The sequence below is a fragment of the Pipistrellus kuhlii genome, unplaced genomic scaffold, assembly GCF_014108245.1.
Source record: "Pipistrellus kuhlii isolate mPipKuh1 unplaced genomic scaffold, mPipKuh1.p scaffold_m20_p_3, whole genome shotgun sequence".
Lineage (NCBI taxonomy): Eukaryota > Metazoa > Chordata > Mammalia > Chiroptera > Vespertilionidae > Pipistrellus > Pipistrellus kuhlii.
In genome coordinates this window covers 41,795,256-41,810,984 of record NW_023425529.1, presented here as the reverse complement: position 1 = coordinate 41,810,984, position 15,729 = coordinate 41,795,256, and the positions used below count along the sequence as shown (strand labels likewise).

At 50.0% G+C, this 15,729-nt stretch overlaps 1 protein-coding gene across 1 annotated transcript; it reads left to right on the top strand.

Annotated features, from left to right (window-relative positions):
* The first annotated feature begins 1,534 nt into the window (after nt 1-1,534).
* On the top strand, nt 1,535-6,367 carry DHH (desert hedgehog signaling molecule). The gene is made up of 3 exons (XM_036456855.2): nt 1,535-2,110; nt 4,787-5,048; nt 5,308-6,367. Exons 1-3 carry the CDS (start codon nt 1,808-1,810, stop codon nt 5,931-5,933), a joined length of 1,191 nt encoding a protein of 396 aa, XP_036312748.1. The 5' UTR covers nt 1,535-1,807; the 3' UTR covers nt 5,934-6,367.
* Nucleotides 6,368-15,729: the final 9,362 nt, after the last annotated feature.

The window sequence follows — 15,729 nt, the reverse complement described above, 5'->3', positions numbered from 1 at the left end:
TCAGGCCACACAATTAGTCATTTGGGAGCTCTCTCCCGTAGCCTTGTCTAAAGTTGACTGGTCCCCTGACTCTCCGTATACTCATGACCTTGTTTCTATGCTTTGGTTTTTGGGGGATGTAGGCATGGGTGTAGGAATAGGATAAGATCCCCTTGTATACACACACACACACACTCCTGTTCTCCCCGATTTGACTATTGGATGTGAAGTAAAAGAAGTGGCTAGCTAACAGAGGTTTGTGATCTACCTCAGAGAAGAACCCAACTCCATCTTTTCAGAGGCTATCAGTGCCTTAAGTACTATGCAAGCCCCCTGCTATGTTGGGGCTAGGGACAAAGTTTCTGCTCAGTGTTATGTATATGTTGCATTATACAACATGTAGGGGCACCATTCACCTCATAGTCAAGGTATAGTTATGACTTTTCTTGCAAGTAGAAGGTGTATTGAGGAAGGGGTATTTTTCCCCCTAATGTACACCAAGGTGCTATAAGTGCTAGCTATGGAGCTGCATGAGGGGTGAATATGGAATACAAAAACAACACCCCCCCCAAAAAAAAAAAATAGGTGCCATGCCATGAATATTTGCTGAGCACTCTACTATCAGCCAAGCACTTAACCATAGAGTTACATGATAAATAAGTTGGTGCTTAATTGCTTTGTCTAGTAGGGGTGACATAATTCTAACACTGAACCACAATAAATGGCAATTAATTACTGGTTTTCAAGGAAATAGAGGTGTGGTGTCAAGACATCAGAGAAGGCTTCCTAGAGAAAGTGATTTCTAAAGGACAGTAGATTGGTGGGTGAAGTGTAGCAGGCTCAAAGCCTCTGAGATAAACCTGAGTGACTGTCTGGAAGCAGAGCCCCAGGGTGGGGGTGGGGGTGGGGGTGGGGGTGGGGGTGGGTCCAGAGAGCAAGAAGGCTAGAGGTGGCTAGAGGAAAGATGAAACCAGTTAGAGTTCAAGTAGCCACTGCCTTTCAGCAACTTCCAATTGACAAGTTATTAGTTTAAAAAGTTGGGTGTATAGCAAGGGGGGCCAAATTTTGAAGTCCTAAACTAGACTATAACTTGAAGCTCTGTTGCTGATTCTAGGGAAAACTCCCAACAGAAGAGAGGGAAATGGCAGAGGTTTGGGGAAGACCACGGACAGACAGGGAGGCTCTGGCTGTATGTCCAAAGAGCATGGTCGACTTTGGGCAGGAACTGGAACCAGTATTTCCAGATAGTAACAGAGGACATGGCCTGCCAGGTTAGGCTTTGGGAGAGCAAAGATCCAATGCAAATATCAGGAGGATGGTTTGGTACCAAGCACAGACTGGGAGGTAGAAGGATGCTTAACCAGACAGCCGAGGACTATAGAGCTGCTAGGGTTTCCTAGGCAAGTAACTACCTGGTTTCCAGGATGGGACACACCTTAATCTCAAACTGGACCAGTGGTGACCGGCTAGAGCCCCCGCCCTGGTGGTAGGGGGCGGGACAGTCCTGGGCGGGGGGCGGGGCCAGGGGCCACTTAAGGCGGAGCCCGGGCATTGTGGCAGCGCCGGAGCCTGGCGACAGAGCCAGGCTGAGCTGGCAGTCACCCACGACCCCACTTCCCTGCTATGATGGCCCGCCTGTAGCAGGTTACAGAACCCCTGGGGGCATGTAGGCAGAGCTAGCGGCAGCCAGGTGCGTAGAGCCACAAGAGCTCTAGGGCACTCTGGGGCAGTTCTGCCTGCTGCGCTCTCTGGTGCCGGGGAATGCCCAACTGCCAGGCGAGTTGGTAAGGATAAGAACGTTCCCTTTTGGCCCAAGTGCGCTGCGTCCATGGCGCTGCTGGCCAGTCTGGTGCTCCTGTGCTGCTTGGCACTTCTGACGCTGCCAGCCCAGAGCTGCGGGCCGGGCCGGGGGCCGGTTGGTCGGCGCCGCTACGTGCGCAAGCAGCTTGTGCCGCTGCTCTACAAGCAATTTGTGCCCAGCGTGCCCGAACGGACCCTGGGCGCCAGTGGGCCAGCTGAAGGTAGGGTTGCCAGGGGCTCTGAGCGCTTCCGGGACCTGGTGCCCAACTACAATCCCGACATCATCTTCAAAGATGAAGAGAACAGTGGCGCAGACCGCCTGATGACGGAGGTAAGGTGGGCCTCTCCTTACCTGTGCCAGGGCACTGCCAACTTCTCTACTTTCTATCGTAGCCCCGGTGGGAGAACGGGGCTTCATCTCCAGGGACCTTAATCTCAAAGAACTTCCTCCACTCCACTTCTCCCCAAAATAAAAATTCGCCTGGCTGGACTGAGTGGTCAGGAGAGATCCGAACTGGGAGAGACTTGGATGGGGAGAGGAAGGAGGGACTAGTGAGAGTGAAGCTGGGAGAGACTTCGAAGGCGAGGGCGGGGAAAGGGGGATGGCGGCAGGCGAGACGGGAAATGGCTGAGGCGTGGACCGGGGGTCAGCTACCGAGCCAGGCAGGAAGGGCTGGGGTGAGCTGGGGGCCAGGAGCTGGCTAGGCAGTAGACAGAAAGCTATGCCCTTAGCCTGGCTTCTGACCTGATTTTGGAAAATCTCTGTGAGCCAAGAAGACTGAAGGAGGCTGAGAAAGTGTGGCCAAGAGTCAGGTCACGGGGCCATCTACCTGAGGAGGGACTGGGTAGGAATTGTCTCTGGCAGAGTGGAGGCATCCTAGAACTGGGGCGAGATTATTCTAGTCTAAACGCCTGTCTTAGGTGAAAAGCAGTTCTCAATCAGAACAGAGGGACCCACCTGAGAATCAAAGTGTTCCTGTGTCCCTCAAGCCCAGTTTATTTCGGGGGCTTTTGTTGGAATTTAAAACAAAATAAATTCAACTACCTCGTATTGAGCATCTGGGGCAGATAAAAATTTAACCAACCTAGGGTGAGGTGAGTAATGCTTTGGGAGAGAAGGACCCCCTCTGGCCAATGATCTCAAATGTTGGAGCTGGAAGGAAATCTGGAGGTCACATTCTTCCACCATCACCCCACCTCCCATTTTACAGTGAGAGCTGGGCCCCAGGAGGAAAAGTGATTTAATCAACGTCTTAAAACTAATTAGTGACATGGCTGGAACTAGAATTCAGGACTCCTGATTCTAAGTCCTATACACTTTCCATTACACCACCTAATTGTGTATGGAGTGGGGAGGTGGGGGGAGAGGGAGGGGTACGGATTTCCTCTGATTAATTGCAATAGTTTTCCAGGTTACTTTGTTAGGAAAACCTGTCTAGGGGAGAAAGAATCCCTTCTTTCACCCAGAGATTGGGAAGGGTCAGTCCTTTCCTTCTTGGTCACGGAATGTTTCCTCTGGCTGCCACCTGCAGCAGAGTGGGCAGGATAAGGGACAGACCCAGGAGGGGCTCTGACAGGCTTGGGAACCCTCTGGGTCCTGCTTATCTCCCACACCCTGGCTGCAAAAGGCCTCCATTGAGTTGGTTCTGCACTGGGCTGCTGCCCCCGCAGGTCAAGGCCTCGGGCCTCCTTAAGGGACAAAACGACGAAAAGTTGGAAGGAGTTACCACTTTTCCTGTCTTTCCCCTCCCCTCCTCTCCAACCCTGCGGAGGTGTAGTAGAAGACTCAGCAAGAAGGGCAGGGGGAAAGTGTCCCTCTGGCAGTTAGGAGAAAACCAAGTCCAAGGTGAGAGGTCGGAGAGAAGAAGAAAAGGAAGCTGTCCTCTCTGCGCCTCCTCCCGCCGGGTCCGTGCCGTGGTGCGCGCCAAGGTCTCCGGCTCCCAGAATGGAGCGGCCGAGATAACCGCGGTCTCACTCCCCCGGGTGCAGGCTTCCAGCCGCCGCCGCTTTTCCTTCTCTCCGCTCCCACCCTGCAGGGGCCCCCCAGATCCACACCAGGGCGGCTCCGGCCATTCTCAGGTGCTACTCCCACGCCTCTCCGGGCTGCATCTGGTCCAGAGATGGAGAGGTGGCCGCGTTCAGAGCTGGCAGAGCCTGAGCTGGATCCCGGAGGCCTGGCCGCGCTGGGGGAGGGGACTGGCCGGCCGGAGCAGGGATAGGGGGCGCGGCTTTCTGCCCTTTCCTCTCCCGGAGCCGGGGTGGTTGAAAAGCGCCTTTGTGGATGGAGCTGCTGAGTCCGCTTCTCCCGGCGGGTCCCCGGCCTCGGCCCCGGGATTCTCGCTCGGTTAAGTCATCCCGGAGAATGCCCATTGTACTTCGCGCAGCCCCCGCCGCCCCAACCCTTTTTCCAGCAGCCTTGATCCCGCACGGCTCCGCTAGGGCACCTCTGTGGGGGGCAGTGACACCATGAAGGGGTTAATGCTAGGGGCCGAAAGGAGGAGGAGGAGGAAGGAAGGAAGGAAGCGATGCCCGGTGCCAGGGAAGGCAACGAAACAAAAGATGAATCAGGCGGAGGGAGGGCAGCCGGGGCGTGCGGTGGGGGCCAGCGAACAGCGGCTCCTCTCTGGGAGTCGGGCTGTGCAACCCCTCCCTGTCCAAGCTCCCACCCGCCCTCTAGACCCTGCTTTCCCCCAGGTTGAGCTGAGGACCCAGAATGAGTTGGGGTGAGGGGCCAACATTAAAAATGGGGAAAGAGCTAGAATACAGGCGCCTCCTGTCTCAAACTCAGACGTGACCCCGCAGTTTTCCAACGAAGCTTTGAAAAGGGAGTGCGGATAGGCGACCACACCTCTGCAGAGTCTCACTTGCCCCCAGGGCACCCAAAAGCTGAGAGGGGATGAATGGAGTGGGGTTTGGAAGCGGAAGAATCCACTCTCCGGTCCAAGTCGCTTTGCCCCCTCGGTGGTGGTGGTAACGCGGAGGAGACTGACTGCTTTACTCCTGACAGCGGTGTAAGGAGCGGGTGAACGCGCTGGCCATCGCGGTGATGAACATGTGGCCAGGAGTGCGCCTGCGGGTGACGGAGGGCTGGGATGAGGACGGCCACCATGCCCAGGACTCCCTGCACTACGAAGGCCGCGCCTTGGACATCACCACGTCCGACCGCGACCGCAACAAGTACGGGCTGCTGGCGCGCCTGGCCGTGGAAGCCGGCTTCGACTGGGTGTACTACGAGTCCCGCAACCACGTCCACGTGTCGGTCAAAGCCGGTACAGTAGGGGGAGGGGGGTGGTGGTGAGTTCCTCCCAAAGGGAAACTTGCGGGTCTAGGGGAGACCAAGGTGGCTGTTGGCGTGATAAACCAGCCTTCCATTTCTGCCCGGGTTGAGGCCAGATCCCTGGGAGAGGGCAGTTGTCCTGGGACCGCAGAGGTCTGCGCTGGGCTTGACCTACGTCTTCAGGGATCTGTACCAACATTCCGGAAACCACTGGACTTCCATCTAATCCTCTCCATGCTTGTTCCCTGCAGATAACTCCCTGGCGGTCCGGGCCGGCGGCTGCTTTCCGGGAAACGCCACCGTGCGCCTGCGGAGCGGCGAGCGGAAGGGGCTGCGGGAGCTGCACCGCGGGGACTGGGTGCTGGCGGCGGACTCCGCCGGCCGCGTGGTGCCCACGCCGGTGCTGCTCTTCTTGGACCGGGACTTGCAGCGCCGCGCCTCCTTCGTGGCCGTGGAGACCGAGAGGCCGCCTCGCAAGCTGCTGCTCACGCCCTGGCACCTGGTGTTCGCCGCTCGAGGGCCGGCGCCCGCGCCCGGAGACTTCGCCCCGGTGTTCGCGCGCCGGCTGCGCGCGGGGGACTCGGTGCTGGCGCCCGGCGGGGACGCGCTGCGGCCGGCGCGCGTGGCCCGCGTGGCCCGCGAGGAAGCCGTGGGCGTGTTCGCGCCGCTCACGGCGCACGGCACGCTGCTGGTCAACGACGTCCTGGCCTCGTGCTACGCGGTCCTGGAGAGTCACCAGTGGGCGCACCGCGCCTTTGCGCCCCTGCGCCTGCTGCACGCGCTGGGGGCGCTGCTCCCCGGAGGCGCGGTCCAGCCCACCGGCATGCACTGGTACTCCCGGTTCCTCTACTGGATGGCGGAGGAGCTGCTGGGCTGAGCGTTCCACACCTAGTAACCTCGAGGCACCCGCCGGAGCCAGGGCGTGGGGGCTGGGATCTAGGAATGTGGGCAGCGAAAGATGTTGATGGGGCGGGCGGGAGGGAGGAAAAGGGAGGAACATGGAGGCGATGCGGGACTGCCTGGTGTAGGGGCAACCTCCTACTGATGAGGTGCTCCAGGTCCTAGGGAGGTGGGGTTGATAGTGGGTACTCCTTGGCAAAGACTATTTCGCCTCTTCTTCCCCAGTGCCCCAGTCCCACCCGATAATTTTATTTTCTATTTATAAATCATAATATAAGGATGTGCTTGCCCAGCCTGGCAAGATGGAGGGGCTGGGGCACAGACACGGCGTTAACACTGTCTTACACGGCCAGTCAATCTGACTTCTGACATTGTCCTACAGGTGGGCTAATAAAGGGAAAGTTTCCGGGAGATTGTTGGGAAATATCTCTACTTCGAGGGTGATTCACCTCCAGAGGCGGGGAGAAAAAGGACACACCCAGAACCAATACCTTTCATCCCTCCTTCCCCAGTAGGTCTTCAAGCCCTGCTCCCTCCCCGGGAGTGTCCTAATCAATTATCAAGAGACCAAAAAAGTTGTGCCCTTTTCTAGGCTGTTTGTTCCTTCTCCCACCCAGAGAGGACAGCATTCTGCCGGTCAGGTGCCTACCGGCTGATGCAGGGGCCAGAGTTGTCCAAGGAGCGAGAAGGCCCCAGCATGTTCTTTCTCTGTTCGTAGGGGTTCCAGTTTAGGATGAGTTCATTGTGGGTACTGATACTCAAAGAATTCGGCTCCCCTATTGTTAACCTCTAGCCCTGGTCCTTCTCTCAAGGCCAGGCATCAGCCTAGCCACTTCCTACCCTGGTATGGGGTCTGAATGGAACCCAAGTGTTTTTCTGAGATGTCATTAGACCAACTGGTGACCTGTGGGAATTCCTAGCTAAGTCATAACTGATAGTCCCCTCCCCACACACACACACTCTCGGACAAGCCAAGCATCCAGACAGAAGAAGGCTGAAACCTATTCCTTCAGAAAGGCTGCGGATGAGGTCGGAGACCCACTTCGGCCCTGATGTATGGGGGGAGATCCAGCACTCCAAACAAGGGCATATGGATATTACAAGCGCCCTTCCTGCTCTCTTGTCCTGGTTGTTTCTACCGGCTTCCTCCACTGTTTCTCTCTTCTCTCCCATTACTGCTGGCTCTGTTTCCTTGGCCTGAGAGTTTCCAGAACCTATAGCTTCCAACACAGCAGACACCTCGAATCCAAGCAGGCAGGTGCCCCTGAGTTAGCCACGGAAGCTCTGAGGAAGTTGGACTGCACTGGAAGGGGTGTGTCTAAGGCCTGGGGAATGGTCAGAGGTGGGTGGTATCACCGGAAGCCCGCCCTCCCGCCCTTCCCGCCCCTCCCAGAAACCAGGTCCCTGCTACACACCGCCCTCTGGTGGTCTTCAGAATCAGTTTCCTTCTAAACCAAAAAAGAAAAAGAAAAAAAGAAAAGAACTATATATACAGTTGACCCTTGAACCAAAGCCAGCGTTAAGAGCGCTGAACTCCCTCGTAGTAGGAAATTACCACGGTTCCACTGGAATGGGTGGATTGGACCTGCGTAAAGAAGCCTTTTTGCAGGAGGTGAGGAATGGTACGTGAGGCTTGGGGCTTTGCTAAGCTGCTGGGGCTGAGCCCTGGGTGTTAGAGGCTAGCGAGGAGCCCTCCTGCCTGTCTTGGAGAATGCCCTTCCAAACTGCGGCGTTAATGCACCTCTCCTGCCTCATTTAGCTCTGGGTTCTGGAAGCTGGAGGCAGAGTTTAGTCTGTAGTAGTCCAGATGTCCATGCTTATCCAAGTTGCCCCTTCATCTCCTTCACCCTTGTGACCCTTGAGTCAATGTCTAGAGGTGAAAGCATACTTAGGTTTGCAGGTGGTCCTTGATAAAGACAATATTTGGAAGCAGCTGTGTATCTTTAGTGCCCTCAATCTACACCAGGTGCCTAGTGGCACCTCAGAAATGCACCTGAAGTTTTCCTACTTTGTTTTTAAGCGTGTCCTTGTTGCCCTCTATCAGATCCTGATGCCCTCCAGTCATGTCACTTCAGGTAATGACTAATCTGATACGCTAAGTAGTCTTTCAATGATGGGCCCCTTGTAACAAGCTTTTCTTAAGCCAAAAACCATAATGTTGATGATTCCTAGCACCTTAAGAAGTTGGGCAGGAGGATATCTGGGGACAAGGTTTCCCTTAAACTACATCCTGTCAGCCAAGGCCTGAGGCTCCTCTCTCTCTCTCTCTCTCTCTCTCTCTCTCTCTCTCTCTCTCTCTCTCTCTCTCTCTCTCTCTCTCTCTCTCACACACACACACACACACACACACACCACACACACACATACACACACACACTCCTTCCATCCCTATTTATCCCTGTCCTCTGGAGGCCCTCCAGCTTGGGGGGGGGGGATCCATCATCTGCCTGGAAGCAGCAAAGTATAGCATCTCCAGGAAGCTGATCCAGAGGGCATGTTCACTCGGCCCTACCACATCTCCAATTGCAATACCTTTCATAAACAAAACAGGTAATGAGGATTGGGGAAAGGGCATGGCCTGGGAGTCAGGCCAACCTGGAGACAATGATACCTCCCTGACTAGACAGTTGACAAGGTCAGTACATGAGCCTCGTGTGGAGCAGGCACTCAGTAAATGCTTTCTGTGTTCGGCATCCACATCTCACTCCCTTTGCTGCTTCTGATGCCTCTCTGCTTCTCTTCTTCCCACTCCTCTAAAAGCATCATCAATGGTTCCCAATATTTTTTCATGGGGTGGCTGCTCCTATAATTATTTGATTTCATAACACTCCTTTCTTCAGAAGGCACTGTGACACAGTTGGGTTTGTTTTAGAACTAAAATATAATTAAAAGTACTCTTGTTTCAAGATTAGGTGACCTTTTTATTGCTCTGAATCCAGACCTTCTCTCCCCACACCCCTACCTCAACTCCCTTTCTTTTTTTAGGAAGGATTTCCTGAACATCTGCAATGTAGCAGTGTATAAAACACTGGAAACACACAAAAGATTAAGAAGCAGCTTCTTCCCCTGTAGGAGGACACCTAAAGGTATATGATGGTTAACTGCTACAGCAGCATTGTTAGTTTGTCAGGGGGAGCTGAATGGGCCCTAAATGTCATATTAGTACAAAGGAGCCTTGTGGAGAAATAGGATATTGAAATATGTGTAGGTGGAGGAGACCAGAAAGGGCAGAAGTAACAATGTGAGCAAGGACTTGGAATCCAGATGAAGATGAGCAAACTGATTAGAGCACAAGATAGGGAAATATAATTATACGTAGCTAATGTTTCCTGATCACTTATGACTTGCTAGGCCCTGTTCTGGCACTTTATAAACATTCCTTTAAAAAATATATATTTCTTGCCCTAACCGGTTTGGCTCAGTGGATAGAGCATCATCGGCCAGCAGACTGAAAGGTCCCAGGTTTGATTCTGGTCAAGGGCATGTAGCTTGATTTTGGACACATATTTAGTAGGGAGTGTTCAGGAGGCAGTGATCAATGTTTCTCTCTCATCGATGTTTCTCCTCTCTATCCCTCTCCCTTCCTCTCTGTAAAAAAATTCAATAAAAAATATTAAAAATAAAATAAAATATATTAAAAAATATTTATTGATTTCAGAGGGGAAGGGAGAAGGAGAGAAAGATAGAAACATCAAGGATGAGAGAGAATCATTGATCTGCTGCTTCCTGCACACCCCCTATTGGGGTTCAAGCCCACAACCCAGGCATGTGCCCTTGACTGGAATCGAACCTGAAACCCTTCAGTCTGCAGGCTGACACTCTATCCGCTGAGCCAAGCTGGTTAGGGCTTTATATGCATTCTTATGTAATCCTCACAATAACTCTAAGAGATTGTATTATATACAGATGAGGAAACTGAGGCAAAGAGGGGTTTAAGTCACTTGCTAAGTGACTGTTGGCAATAACTGGTGGAACTGGAACAGGAATAATAAAAAATAAGACTGCCTTGATGGAGGGGGCCACATCTCATGGGTCTTAAATTGTTTTTTACTCTTCCTCATTTTCTTCTTAAGTCACTAATACGTCCTAGCTTTCTCACAGTTACTTCTCTCATTTTCATTGTCTCTTCTTCCTCCTGCCTGGATAGCTAGCTTCCCTAACTAAATCTACCTAGCTACCAGGTAAGGAAATATATACATAGGTACAGGTTTCTGGCAGGAATACACGCAGGCTGGTACACCAACACAGAAACCATAAGAAGACTCTCAGCTCTTTTCGAATTAAAAAAAGAGGGGACTTGAGCCGAAACCTGGTTTGGCTCGGTGGATAGATTGTTGGCCTATGGACTGAAAGATCCCAGGTTCGATTCCGGTCAAGGGCGTGTACCTTGGCTGTGGGCACATCCCCAGTGTGCAGGAGGCAGCTGGTCGATGGTTCTCTCTCATCAATGTTTCTAACTCTTTGTCCCTCTCCCTTCCTCACTGTAAAAAAATCTATCTATATATATATATATATTTTTAAAGAGGGGACTTGAGCTTTGTTATGGACTTCATGTATAGGTGCTCCCCAAATTATGTTGAAACTCTAATGCCTATGTGGCTGTATTTGGTAATGGGGCCTCTAAGAAGCAATTAAGGTCAAATGAGGTTATAACAGTGGTGTCCTGGTCTGATGGGAATAATGTCCTTAAAAGAAGAGCTTGCTTTCTCTTTCACATGCACACAGGAAAGGCCATGCCAGGACAATAGTGAGAAAGTGGTTGTCTGTAGACCAGGAAGAGAGCTCTCACCAGAACCAAACTGGCTGGAGCCTTGATCTTAAACTTTCCTAGCCTCCAAAACTGTGAGAAAATATATATTTGATGTCTAAGCCACCAGTTTATGGTATTTTGTATGGCAGCCCTAGCAGACTAATAATGCAAGATTCCAGAAATGTTTGAAGTCAGGAGAGTCCAGTGCTAAGACAGGGTCTTAGTGAAAATAATCAACACTGCTTGAATAATGAGTGTTTGTGACCTAGACCCTCCTAGACATGTTTACTCCTGACTGTGCTTTTGTAGTCCCTGCTATATATTAGGGGAAGCTTTCTTCTCTGACTGGGAGACAGAGGAAGTTCTCTATGGGAAGGCAGCTATGGCCGGTCAGGATATTTCCCTATGGAGGATTTTGTGGCTAATTAGCACATTCAAGCCCTCCTCTCCCTATTATTGTCTCTAAATATGACTTGACATACCTATATGTATACAAATGAACCTCTCCCATGAGAGGGGGGCTATCTTTAATAAGGTCTCACTGAGTTCCTATAATGTGCCAAACATGCTGTTCCATAGGGATAAGACAGTCAAGTCAAGCACAGCTATTAGAGTTCATCTGGTGGTTAGGAGGTTGCTGAGTGTGAGGTTGCTGAGTGTGATGGAAGAGATGAGAAGTGACATTTAAACTGAGACCTAAAATATGGGCAAGAGTTGTTCAAGCAGAGGGAACAGTGTGTGCGAAGGCCTGGAGTTGGGGAGCAAGGGTAAAGTGGATCTGAGGAGCATTGACAAGGTTAGTATATGAGAGAGAGAGATATGTGATGTACTTCAAGGATTTTCAGTTTTGTCCTGAAGATGAAAAGCAACTGTAGGATTTGAGGCAGGTGAGGAAGGGGGGAAAAAGTCAAACTTACATGTGAAAAAGGAGATTGGCCAGTGGGCAGCCTTTTTGGATTGTCTTTATCCCTCAGTAAGCTGATCCTTATCTGAGCATGTGAATGTCGCTAGTTCTGATTACAAATAGGAAAGGCCCCGTCCCCACCCAGAACGTGGGGACAGATGGTGGGGGACAGTGTAGGGATAATTAAGCAGGACAGGAGAAGATAGGAACAGAATTGAAGGTGATATCTCTAGCTCTGGCTTTGCTTCTCTTTGAAACCCAAACCATCTCTCAACTTTTCTCTTTGGGACTACATATCCTAAGAACTCAGTTGTCTGATTTCATACTGCATGGTGTCCAAACAAAGGTCCTTGAAATTGAGGACTTTTTTTTTTCTTTTTCTTTTTTTAATTCTCTCTTGCTTTCCAGCGATTCTTTCAGTAGCGTCTTGGCTTAGATTGGAGCTGATGGCCCTAACCTGAGTCAGAGCTGCCACCCTGAGAGCCAGATCTGGGCTGAGTATTGCAGCTGCCCAGAGAACAGCTGGTTAAGCCCACAGCAGCTGCAGCAGCTGGGATTCTACCCAACATGTGAGCTGAGATTAATCTCATTTCCTCCACACACATCCCTTCCTTGTTCTAGTCCCTGGCTAGGCCATGGTATCTCGTAGAATATTTGAGGCTATATGTTATGAATCTCTCCCTGAACTCAGCTGAAGCCAAAGTCACCCACCTTCCTTTTCTCTTGGAGGCAGCTGGCTCAAATCACCTCAGGGCCACCACAAGGAGGTTGTGGGTTTCTCACACACACAGAGCCTCCTTTCTCTCATTCTCTCTATCCTTCGATAAACTGCCTAGGATAGACTATGCTTTGAAATGTCTGATTTTTGATAACCATTAGAATCATCTAAAGATGAAGGGACTTCTTTGGGGGGGGGGGGGTGAGGAGGTGGATTTCTTTTATCTTTGAAAGACTCTCTATCCCAAGACCTAGAAACTTGGTGGGAGGGTTGAGGGAGGATCAAGCATCATACTAGTGGTTGTCATTTTTAAACTGTGATTGCTTCTCGCTCAACTATGATTGACAGTTAAGAACAATAGGGCTATATGTTCTATTTGGCGCTTCTGCACCAGCTGTGTGACCTTGAGGAAATCACTGTAAGAAATGCCAGAGGCTACAAAGAGGTGCTTCTAAGAGGTTGGAAATAAGGAGGTGCTCTGAGATTTAGACAAAGGTACAAGGCAGTTCCTCCCAGGTCCAGAAAGTTGACTCCCTCCCTTTAAGAAATATTTACTAAGCAGTAGCAAGTACTGGGAGGAACTGCCTTGTACCTTTGTCTAAATCTCAGAGCACCTCTTTATTTCCAACCTACATTTTTTTCCCCTCTCTCTCCCTTCCTCTATTTATGTAAATGTGTTTATTGATTTTTAGAGAGAGAGGAAGGGAGAGGGATAGAGAAATAGAAACATTGATGAGAAAGAAACATTGATCAGCTCCCTCCTGAATGCTCTGTATTAGGGCCCTGCAATCAAGGTACATGCCCTTGACCAGAATTAAACCCGGGACCCGTCAGTCTGTGGGCCAGTGCTCTATCCACTGAGCCAAACGGGCTAGGGCTTTCCTCTCTCTCTTTAAAACTTGTGGATGAAAAGGGCTACATCCTGACCTGTCAAGCTCAAGGGAGGCCTGCATGGCAGTCTTGCAAACTCAGAGACCTAAAGTAACCACAAAGGATGGTCTGAAATTAAACTTTAACTAAAAGCAGTTGCCCTGACTGGTTTGGCTCTGTGGATAGAGCATTGGCCTGAGGACTGAAGAGTCCAGTGTTCAATTCCAGTCAAGGGCATGTACCTTGGTTGTGGGCACATCCCCAGTAGGGGGTGTGCCAGAGGCAGCTGATTGGTGTTTCTCTCTCATCGATGTTTCTCTCTCTCCCTCTCCCTTCCTCTCTGTAAAAAAATCAATAAAATTAAATTTAAAAAAAAGCAGTTATGGTGGGCAGTTATGTCCTAGGCTGGTATTTTCACTGTCAGGGTCAACCTTTACCTTAACTGAGCCTATCTGTCTTTGTGCATCAATGATAACATACCCTTGAAATGTCTGGGTAGCCAAAACCGGCTTGGCTCAGTGAATAGAGTGTCGGCCTGCAGACTCAAAGGTCTCAGGTTTGATTCTGGTCAAGGGCATGTACCTTGGTTGTAGGCATATCCCCAGTAGGGGGTGTGCAAGAGGCAGCTGATTGATGATTCTCTCATTGATGTTTCTAGCTCTCTATCCCTCTCTGTAAAAAATCAATTAAAAGAAAGAAAGAAATGTCTGGGTAATTTGTAACTAACTTCCCTTTTTCTGGAGCCCCTGGGGCACAAACAAATGTGCCTGGGGCTTCAGGACAGATACCACAAATTCCTTCATTATCTTGTTAATTGTTCCTGCACCCACCTAAGTATGTGTCCACCATTTTACTTTTTATCCAATCCCAGGGGTTGCCCCCACCATGTCCCCCCCACTTTGCTTTATTCCACCTCCTTAATATATCATCAATGAATTTCATGTAAACCACCTACATCCCTCCTTTGATTGCAATGTATTAATGCAAATATAACCCGCCATTCTCCAGAGTATTATCTCAATTTCTTGAGGTTCTGCTTCTCGGTATATGTCAACAGTTTGACTCAAATAAACTCACAAAAATTCCTTACAGGTTTCAATGTTATTGTTTTAATGTTATTGTTTGCGTTAACAAATTCAATTTATAAAAACCATATTCTGGGTGAGGATTATGGGGGGGGGGACACAGTTTCAGGAAATATTTATATTTGTAGGCTTGAAAGGACATAATGGTGATTGAAGGAAGGAGGAAGTAAACAGTAAAAAGGAAAAAAATATTTCTTTCAGCTTTATCTACTTGATAATATATCTAACACAGGAGAGTAAAGGATCAGCCAACATCAACCTATTAACCCCAAGTAGAATGTGGCAAATGGGCAACTCAGTCGATCAGAATTGTGTGTCCAGAATTATCTTGGGGAGGGCGGTGCCCAAAGTGGTCACTGGAGGGCCAGGAATGGTTCTTCGGGCTCCATATGACCTGGCTAAAATACCCCACAGAGAGACTCCTTTCCTTTTATCCTGAATGTTTGTGCATTGGGCAATGATCTGGTACCTCTTCGGAAAAGAAAATGCCCTAGGCAGAGGACATTGGCATTCTTGTTGATGAAGAGAAAGCAATGAATACGTTGGCATGGTAGGACCCAGATCAGGAGCTCATAAATTATGGCAAGACTTCTCTAGCACATGAGCATTTGGAGGTGTTATAAACCAGTCCAGTTCCCAAGTTGGCTACACTGAGTGCTCTTCCCAGGACCATCATTTTCAGTGGTGTCCAGGGAGGGGGTCAGACCATCTGCCTTCGTCTGGCCAAACTATGAATTCACTTTTTATTTTATTTTTTAAAATATATTTTATTGATTTTCCACAGAGAGGAAGGGAGAGAGATAGAGAGCTAGAAACGTGGATGAGAGAGAAACATCCACCAGCCGCCTCCTGCACACCCCCTACTGGGGATGTGCCCGCATCCAACATACATGCCCCTGACTGGAATCGAACCTGGGACCTTTCAGTCTGCAGACCAACCCTCTACCACTGAGCCAAACCGGTTTCGGCTGAATTCACTTTTTAATTAGTAATGATAATTATTATGATGGCTTCAACTTAATGAGTACCAACTGTTTCATAATATAGTGATAGGGATATCAGATTTACCTTTTACAACAGTTGTACAAAGTAAGTATTTGGCAGGCGTGGCTCAGTGGTTGAGCTTTGACCTACGAACTAGGAGATCACTGTTCGATTCCTGATCAGGGCACATGCCCAGGTTGTGGATTTGACCCCCATTTGGGGCACCTACAGGAGGCAACTGATCAATATTTCTCTCTCACATTTATGTTTATCTCGCTCTTTCCCTCCCTCTCTCTAAAATTAACAAGAAAACATATCCTCAGGTGAGGATTAAAATAATAATAATAATAATAATAACAATAACTTTTCTAGGCTGCAGTTTCCCAGACTGTATTTTGGAGAAGTTGTGCTAACATCAGTGATTTTCAAAGTGTAGTCTCCAGACCAGCAACCTCAGTATCA

Coding starts and splice junctions, on each gene's coding strand:
- DHH (XM_036456855.2), top strand. CDS start 1,808: ATGGCGCTGCTGGCCAGTCTGGTGCTCCTGTGCTGCTTGGCACTTCTG. Junction 2,111..4,786: donor CAGACCGCCTGATGACGGAG/GTAAGGTGGGCC, acceptor TACTCCTGACAG/CGGTGTAAGGAGCGGGTGAA. Junction 5,049..5,307: donor CCACGTGTCGGTCAAAGCCG/GTACAGTAGGGG, acceptor TGTTCCCTGCAG/ATAACTCCCTGGCGGTCCGG.